This window comes from Neomonachus schauinslandi, unplaced genomic scaffold (assembly GCF_002201575.2).
Source record: "Neomonachus schauinslandi unplaced genomic scaffold, ASM220157v2 HiC_scaffold_779, whole genome shotgun sequence".
Taxonomy (NCBI): Eukaryota; Metazoa; Chordata; class Mammalia; order Carnivora; family Phocidae; genus Neomonachus; species Neomonachus schauinslandi.
Genome location: NW_025409469.1, coordinates 3,960 through 13,195, shown reverse-complemented (window position 1 = coordinate 13,195; position 9,236 = coordinate 3,960). Strand labels below are relative to the sequence as shown.

The window sequence follows — 9,236 nt, the reverse complement described above, 5'->3', positions numbered from 1 at the left end:
GGGGGGGGGGGGGGGGGGGGGGGGGGGGGGGGGGGGGGAGGAGGGATCGCGCTGGCGGGTGGGCGGGGCGTGCGGCTCCTTTCCTCCCGGCCGCCGGCCTTGCCCCAGGGTGAGCCCCGGGCGCGGCTGCAGGCGCGGCCACCGGGTATCGTCGGGGCCCTGGCGAGCTGAGTCCCTGGTTTCCGGCCCGGGGTGCTCCCCTCCGTCCGTCCTAAACCCCGTCCGGTCGCAAGGGGTGAGTCTACAGCCCGCGGGGACAGTCGCGCTCCCCACGTCCCGCGTCGCGGCGCAGTGGCGGGCGGAAGTCGGGTGCCCGTCTGGGCACCAGGCCCCCGGGTGCGGACCGCTTTGGCGGGGGAGGACACGGAGGCTGGGGTGGAGGGGGAGCAGAGTGACTTGCCCAAGGTTACCGAGCCCGGGAGAGCTGAAGCGCGTTCCCGCCGTCCCCTGGAGAGCCCAGGCTCGGCCTCCCGGAGGAAGACACGGCTGCCATCCTACCCCCCACCCCTACCCCACCGCAAGGGCATCACGGCGGCCCCTCTCGGCGCAGCCCCCGCCCAAGCCGAGTGTGTCCCCGCTGGGCCGGCCCTGGGCTCGATTTCCGGTGTCCCCGCGGTTACCCCCAGGAATCCTTCTCCAAGCCCCGCCCAAGCGCCCCGCCCAGCGCTGCGCCCGAGTCCCTGGGCAGGACGCCCTGTGCTCCCCGCGGAGGGCGGGGGTTGGGAGGAAGACAGCCCAGGCAGGGGGACGGTCCGCCTCTCCCCAGGCACAGCTGCAGGATTCGGCTGAGCACTGAGCCACTGTCCCCCTGTCCACCTACCGGAGCTGTCATAGCTGGGGCCACCCAGGGGAAGGCAGAGCAGCAAGGATGGGGCCACTATCCCCTGGATATCGGGAGCATTCCTTTGCAGGTGTTCCTCGGATCCCAGAGACCCAGGCTCAGAGCCTGACAGCCCTGGGAGAGGTGGACTGGCTCACCAAGCCCACTCAGTCTCTCCAAGTGCCCAGGTTCAAAGGCTTCACCCAGCAATGCGCTGCCGCAGACTGGCCCTGGGCCTAGGATTCTGCCTGCTGTTGGGCATGGCCCTCTGCTTTCTGTGGTGAGCATATCCCCATGGAGCCCTCCCTTCACCCCAGGCTTCTCCCTTTCTTGGCATCTCAACCCCCAAACCTTGATCCCTTTATGGATCCCTAGGTCCCACCCACCTCTCTTGGCACACCGGTCCCTCAACCCCAACCCCAGTAAGACCAAACTAGTTTTGGTTTCTGGATTTTGATTAATAATGGCCTCCGGGCCTTTGCACTTGCTCTTTCCTCTGCCTGGACCGTTCTTCTAGCCTTGCTAATGAAGAACTCCTATTCAAACACAATTCACCCCATGTGTTCTTTCTGTGAAGCCCTCCCACCACCACCACCCCTCACCACCACTCCCCCGTGCATAGGGCCTGGCATCAAAAACATTCCTGCCCCGGGAATGAATGACCGCATGGGTGAATAATGGCCGCATTGCAGAAGACCGGGAGGCTTTGCCCTCTGAGGTCAGCCAGACCCAAGGAGTGGTAGGGGATCCCCAGACGCACCCCGCTGGGTGCCTTGACTCCCATCAACGTGCACTAAGTGGGTTTTCAGCTTCATGACAGTCAACAGGTGTTTTTCTTTCCCAGGATGTATGTGGAGAACTGGCTGCCCTTCTCCTATGTCCCGTATTACCTCCCCTGCCCAGAGATCTTGTAAGTATGGGGCAGGGAGAATTTGGGCCTTGTGGGCTGCCTGGAGTGGGGGCACTGGGAGATTTTTAGGGTCACTTTGCAGGTTATTAGGTCCTAAGCTCATGATTCTGATCACTTTGATAAGTGTTGGGTAATTTATGGGCTGTGGAGTACAATTCCCATGTCAGTCCTCTAGCGTCCCTGCAGCGCCCCCTCTGTGCTTTGACCTCGAGCATGCCGCAGGGCTCTGAGCCTCACTTTCTTCCTCTGTAAAATGGGATGATGGAAGTCCCCTCCGGGCCACCTGGAGCATGGAGTGTGATGACCCCTGTAAATGGTCAGCTGCAGCACACACCACACAGCAGGTGCTCAGGAAATAGTGCTCTTAGGACTTGACTTTTTGCTAAATTTTGTGTTCAGTGTGGATTCAAGGAACAAATTAACATGGGACCAGACTTCCCCCACATAACGAACCCGACTTTTTGATAGTTAAGAGTGGAAAAATGGGCTGGGACGGTCTTAAGGGGGGGGTATCTTCGTGATAGCTAAAGGCAAGTTTAAAATCTGGTTCATAGACTGCTAATTAACCACAAGGCATGTTTCATTGTTATAAACACAGAATATAATCAATTAGGAAGCGGGAAAGCAAAAAAGACAAAAGAAAAAATACCCTCTTGTGTCCTACCGGTCTGAGTTATACTTTGCTTCCAAAGTTCATGGTCGACTTGTTGGTTGCTGCCCTTTCTAGTTGAATCGACTGTGCATCTAACTTGGTTCTAAAAGCAGAAAGCCCGCTTGCTATTGAAAATAGTTGTGATCGGGACGACTGGGTGGCTGTTGGATAAGCGTCTGCCTTTGGCTCAGGTCATGATCCTGGGGCCCTGGGATCGAGCCCCACGTCTGGCTCCCTGCTTGGTGGAGAGCCTGCTTCTCCCTCTCCCTCTGCCTTCCACTCTGCCTACTTGTGCTCTCTCTCTCTGTCAAATAAATAAATAAAATCTTAAAAAAAAAGAAAATATTTGTGATCATAATGTTTTTGCGATTTTTATCCTGTGTTCCCAGAACTGGCTATGTTCTTCAGCGTGTGTTCATCCTCTTCATGGTCACCACCCTTTAATTGCCCCCAGGAACTGGGTCATAATTCTTGAACTCCTCCCCCTTTCCCACAAAGGACCAGGGGGGGATTTCGGTTGTTTTCAATTCCCCAGGATTCTTTTTTTTTTTTTTTAAGATTTTATTTAATTATTTGAGAGAGAGCAAGCATGAGCGAGGGAAGGAGCAGAGAGAGAAGCAGACTCCCCGCTGAGCAGGGAGCCCTGACATGGAACAGGGGACCCTGAGATCATGACCAAAGCGGAAGGCAGATGCTTCACTGACTGAGCCACCCAGGTGCCCCCTCCAATTCCAGGATTCTAAATGAGTTTGTAATGAGCAGCTCTAGATATAAAGCTATTTCCCATATTAAAAAATCCTTTCATTTGATAGTTCCCTCCCTGGGCCAGGCTCCCATTCTCTTGTTCACACAGACGTCACTCCCTGGCCAGGACTAGAGGAAGCACTGGGTGTTGTGAAAAGCAACAACTAAACCACCTTGCTGATTTGAGCGGCGGGGAATGGTATCTCCTGAGTTTCGATTTCATTTCCTCGATTTCTACCGAGGCTCTCCTTTCTCCCACCCCCTTCCCACGAACTGAATTTCCTCTTCCCTGATGTACCTGCCACACTGCCTTCTCTCCCTGGCCTCTTTGTGGGGGCTCTGGCACCACTTTGGGCCCAAAGTATTTGCTACATTTTTTTTTCTTTCCAGTTTGTCTATCTTTTGGTTCCACTTAGCTCTTTTTTTTAATAGATTGAAGTTGGAGAAATTTTGTGTGTGTTAAATGGCCACATCTTCCTGTCTTTTCATCTGGATTTCTTCACTTTTGGTTTTCCTACCTACGGGTGTGAAAATGTGAAATTGTTTTGTTTTGTTTCGGGGTTTTTTGGTTTTTGTTTTTTTGGGTTTTTTTGGCTCCGGCTCATCTGTGGCTCCAGTATTCTTATGACTGAACGAGTGCTTTAATAAGGCTGGAGCGTGGCTGGGCTTGGGGAGGAGCCAATTGCCAGGGTTGTGGGCCCTCTTCCTCCTCGCTTCCTGCCTTTGCAGCGTGCCCTCACTTTCCGAGTGGGGACCTGAGTGCTTGTTTGGGTGGAAACTGGGGCAGACAGCCAGTGTGACAGACTGACTTTTAAAAATTGTTGATTCAGGAGTTTAAACTAATCACAGAAAGATAAACACATATTACAGGATTCCACTTACATGAGCTCTCTAGAATAACCAAATTCATTGAAACAGAAGTAGAATAATGGTTACCAGGGGCCGAGGGGGGGGGGGTCAGCATTTCATGGGGACGGAGTTTCAGTTTGGGAAGATGAGAAGGTTCTGGAGAGGGATGGTGGGGACGGCTGCACAACAGTGTGAACATGCTTCAGGCATGGTTAAAATAGGAGTGCCTGGTTGATCATCTGACTCTTGGTTTCAGCTCAGGTCATGATCTCAAGGGTCGTGAGATCGAGCCCCACATCAGGCCCCACGTTCAGCAGGGAATCTGCTTGAGATTCTCCCTCTCTCTCCCTCTACCCCACCCTCTCTTTCTCTTCCTTCCTCTAAAATAAATATATCTTTTTAAAAAAATGGTTAAAATAGTAAAGCTTTGTTTTGTACATTTTACCACCAAAAGAGAGAGCGAGAGAGAAACATAGACTAAAAATTGGTAGGAAGACTTAAGGAGGCTTAAGCTATCCCCATCAAAGATGCCATATTGAAAATTCCTTAGTGAATGGCAGGCGCGGTGTGCTGAGGTGGTCTGGCCTGATGACCTCAGGCTCTTCTGCAGCTGCTGCATTCCCTGGGTGGCCTCGGGCAGCCTCTGCCTTCTCTGGGCCTCACTTCCACTCTCTGGGGAAGGATGTCATTGGGAGGACTTTCAAGCCCGAGGAGTCAAATGTCTGGCCCCAGGTCCTTCCAGCCCGCTGGTGGCCAAGCCAGAGGCTCTATGCAAACCTGCAGGGCCCTCCTTTTTGCTTCTCCACCCAAGCTGCCCTCAGCTGAAGCTAGTGGAGGCTGGCCACACAGGCAGGCTGCCTGCCAAGAAAGGGACAAGATGGTCTTGACGAGTGTTTGCTCTGTGCTGGGCATGGACGCACACCTTGATTCTCAGGGCAGCTCTAAGGGTGAGGGATTGTTACCCATTTTACAGATGAGGAAGCGTGGGGGCATGAGTCAGGATTCCACGATAGACACAGAACGGAGGAGGGAGGGAGAAAGGTAGATTGACTGATGGAGCTGAGCAGGTCTGGAATCCGGGGAGCAGGCCCGGGAAGGGCAGGCTGGAGCTAGGGCCGGCGCTGACACTGGCAGAATGTCTTCACAGAAACCTCAGTTCTGCTCTTCGAGCCTTTCCACCAGATTCTATCAAGCCCACCCAGGCCCGGCAGGATCATCTTTACCTAAGGGCAGCTGGTGTAGATGTTAATTACATCCACCAAATACCATCGAAGCAATACCTTGATTGCTGTTTGTGTAACTGGGTCCTGCAAGTGACCATCACCGTGGGCTCAGGTGACTCACCTCAGGTCCCCAGACGAGAAGGCGGCAGAACTGGGATCACCGGGTCTTTGCAGCTTCTCAAAACTTCTACCCACTGCCAGGGCCCTACAGAGTGACATGCTTGAAAGAGCATCAGCTTTGGAGACAGGTGACACTGGGTACCGATTGCCGCTGTGCCACTCAGTAACCCCGGACAGACTGCTTCTGCAGGAGCCCAGCCCCTGCAGGATGGGCAGAGCAGTGGGGAAGGCTCCAGGGAGTCTGCCTGGAACCTGGCATGGTGCCTGCCCCATGGGGGTGTTTGCTTCTTCTCCACTCTGTCCTTCCCGCTCTGAGTAGCTCTGCCCCCGCCCTAGCACTAACACCTCTCTCTCGCCTCTGCCACCAGCAACATGAAACTGCAGTATAAGGGGGAGAAGCCGTTCCAGCCGGTGACATGGTAAGCAGACTGCCATCTCCCCCTTTGTGGCCCCGGGGGCTGGGGGCTGCCTCCCCTCACCACTGGCCCTTCTTGGTTACAGGTCACTGTACCCTCAGCCCAAGCTGCTGGAGCAGAGGTGGGTGTTGGGTAGGGTCTGGGTGCAGAATGGAGAGATTGGCGGGAGGAAGGGGGGCACGGCGGGGGGCGGGCAGGTGCAGAGCTCCGATTTATAAGCTGGGGTGGTGGGGATGTCAGGTGGCCTTGAGGTCCAGCTAGTCTGGGACCTGGGTTCCAGTCCCTTTCTGTCACTAGCTGTGTAACTTTGGGCAGGTTACCGAACTGCTCTGAGCTATTTCTGTATGGGTGGATAAGAATACCCCCTTCATAGCAGGTTGGATGGAGGACTAGATGAGACGTTGTTTGCAAAAGGCACAGCTCCGGGTACCTGAGTGGCTCAGTTCAGTTGAGAGTCCGACTCTTGATCTCAGGGTCTTGAGTTCAAGCCCCACGTTGGGCTCTATGCTGGGCATGGAGCCTACTTAAAAAAGGGGGGGCACAGCTGCATAGCAGGTGCTCAATCCGGGGTTCCTGCTGATATTGCTACCCCTCATGTATTAGGCACTTAGCAGGCACCTGAAGTGCTAGGCTCCCTTACACACTGGATGTGCATCACTCCTGGTCCTCTCGACCATGCCGGGGAGGAGCTATTTTTATCCCCACTTCCCATAGGATACTGAGGCCCAGAGACAGGGATGAAGCTGCCCCAGGTCACACAACATGGGAGGCAGGGCCAGGATGAGGCTGCGGCTTTCCCAAGGAAAGGGCCTCACCCCCCATGGCCTGCCCTGCTGCTAGGCCTACTGAGCTGCTGACGCTTACACCCTGGTTGGCGCCCATCGTCTCTGAGGGAACCTTCAACCCTGAGCTTCTGCAACACATCTACCAGCCGCTGAACCTGACCATCGGGGTTACGGTGTTTGCCGTGGGGAAGTGAGTAATGGGCTGGGTGGGGGGATGTCACTGAGCCATAGGAGCTTACAGTCTGGGAAGGGACAAGACCTGGACATGGGACCCTGCCTGGATGCCAGGAAAGCCCTGAACCAGGTGCTATGCATGTGGGAAGGTAGGGAGGGTGATGATGGGAGGGCTTCCTGGAGGAGGGGATCTGGCCCTGGAAGGGGAGCAGCAGGAGCCTTTGTGAGGACACCCCCCTTGGCCTCCTCACCCCTCTCTGTTCCCCTGGAACAGTGCAGGCAGGCATGAAGGACTGGAAACACTCAAGACCACCTCACATAACTGGGGGTCCATGGTCGGGCCACAGGCAGGTCAAACTCCGCCCTCAGGACCCTCTCCCCTCTCCCCAGTCTGGGCCTGCCTACTCTCTGGATATCTCCTGCTTTCCTCTCCTCTCCCTCACCCCACCTAGCCTTGCCTTGAGGAGGCCTGGCAGCCTCCCCCTGCATCTCTTTCTGGGACTCCTGAGGGAGAAGCCACGGTGGAGCCCCAATACCGCAAGTGCTGGCCAGATGATGGGTGGCCCGCCTGGGTCAGGTTCCATCGGCTTTGAGCTGGAGGTGGGGTGCGGGCCTGCAGTTTCCTCCAGCTGGGCCCCAAGCCCCACAGCCCCCAGCACCACTCACCTCACCATGATGCAGCCACTTAGCCTGCCATGTGGTCACTTTCCTCTCTCTGAGCCTCAGTGTCTCTGCCTCTAAAATGGGGATTATGAGGAGGGCGCGTGGCTGGCTCAGTCAGTGAAGTGTGCGACTCTTGATCTTGGGAGTCATGGGTTCGAGCCCCACATTGGGTGTAGAGATTACTAAAAAAAAATCAATAAACTTTAAAATGGGGATGTGGTGCCTGCCTTTAGGGAGTTTATGAGGCTGCAAGGAGCTAAGAATCCCTTAAAACACTGCCTGGCACCTAGTTAAGTGCTCACTAAAAGTTAGCTCCGTGTGCGAATTTAAGAATCCCTGTTAAGCATCCTTCCTATGAAGGAAGAGGCTGGTATACTGTGATTGTGGGGGTGTGACAGAGGAGGACCCCGAGGTTTCAGACCTGAGTGGCATCTCAAAGTGAGGAGCTGGGAGGTGGACCCCAGCCTGGCCGAGCCCAGGCCCCAGGCCTGCTAGGGGCCAGCCCGTAGTGGGGACCCCGAGCGAGGTCGATGAGGTCATTCCCCCACCCTCCTCCCTGCCAGGTACACCCAGTTCATCCAGCACTTCCTGGAGTCGGCCGAGCGGTTCTTCATGCAGGGTTATCGGGTGCGGTACTATGTCTTCACTAATGACCCTGCGGCCGTTCCTCGGGTCCCGCTGGGCCCCGGCCGCAGCCTCAGCACCATCCCCATCCAGAAGCACTCCCGCTGGGAGGAGATCTCCACGCGCCGGATGGAGACCATCAGCTGGCACATCGCTGAGACTGCGCACCGGGAGGTGGATTACCTCTTCTGCCTCGATGTGGACATGGTGTTCCGGAACCCGTGGGGCCCCGAGACCTTGGGGGACCTGGTGGCTGCCATTCACCCAGGCTACTATGCTGTACCTCGCCAGCAGTTCCCCTATGAGCGCAGGCGTGTTTCCACCGCCTTCGTGGCAGACAGCGAGGGGGACTTCTATTATGGTGGGGCCGTCTTTGGGGGGCGGGTGGCCAGGGTGTACGAGTTTACCAGGGGCTGCCACATGGCCATCCTGGCAGACAAGGCCAATGGCATCATGGCAGCCTGGCAGGAGGAGAGCCACCTGAACCGTCGCTTCCTCTCGCACAAGCCCTCCAAAGTGCTGTCCCCTGAGTACCTCTGGGATGACAGGAAGCCCCAGCCGCCCCGCCTGAAGCTGATCCGCTTCTCAACGCTGGACAAGGCCACTGGCTGGCTGAGGAGCTGATGGTGGAGCCAGGGCTGCCGTGGATGGGGTTCCCCAGCCCCGCAGCCAGCTCGCCCCAGTGCCTCCCTTCTCGGGCCTCAGGTGGAACCAGTCCAGCCCTGCTTACCTCAGGCTGTTAGCAGAATTCAACCGGAAAATGGAGGCCGCAAAGCCTTTGTAAACTGTAAAGGGCTGCGCCCACATGAGGAGAACACAAAGATCACACAGCCTTAGAACAGTCAGCCAGGAAGAGGGGAGGCAGAGGTGAAGCAGACAGGGCCTGGCAGGCGCTCCCCAGCAGACGTGCCTTCGGGGCAGGCTCTGGAGTCAGCCCTCCTCCACACCTGAGACCCCACCTCTGCCCCCCTTCTGTTGCCTATTGCCCTTAAAGTTGTACTTCGAAGCCCCTGGTGTGAAAGGCAGCCCAGAACCCTCTTCTCTGGCTGCCGGGGGTCCTGGGTACTCTGATGTCCCCCAGCCATACAGAGCCAACCCCCCGGCTCGGCCCTGGAGGGAACCTTGGCAGTGGAACAGGCCTGGCTCTCTCTGTGTCAAGCCTAGCCCGTACCCCACGGTGGGCCACACTCCCTGCCACCAGCCACCTCCTTTGTAAGAGGGCTTGGGCAGCTTTTAACAAAGGTGGCGTGGGGGGC

General features: G+C 56.4%; 1 protein-coding gene across 2 annotated transcripts in view; it reads left to right on the top strand.

Annotated features, from left to right (window-relative positions):
• Positions 1–93: 93 nt before the first annotated feature.
• GBGT1 (globoside alpha-1,3-N-acetylgalactosaminyltransferase 1 (FORS blood group)) overlaps positions 94–9,236 on the top strand; it is a 9,302-nt gene continuing 159 nt past the window's right edge. The window contains exons 1-7 of one of the 2 annotated variants that reach the window (XR_006539528.1): positions 94–235; positions 912–1,100; positions 1,665–1,730; positions 5,687–5,737; positions 5,820–5,855; positions 6,575–6,709; positions 7,920–9,222. Coding sequence is in view for 1 of the 2 variants with exons in the window: in XM_021691521.2 (XP_021547196.1) it covers positions 1,030–1,100; positions 1,665–1,730; positions 5,687–5,737; positions 5,820–5,855; positions 6,575–6,709; positions 7,920–8,604 (1,044 nt within the window). In the remaining variant the exon portion in view is untranslated. Of the gene's footprint in view, positions 236–911; positions 1,101–1,664; positions 1,731–5,686; positions 5,738–5,819; positions 5,856–6,574; positions 6,710–7,919; positions 9,229–9,236 lie in introns of those variants that run through there. The other variant, XM_021691521.2, reaches the window with a different exon arrangement.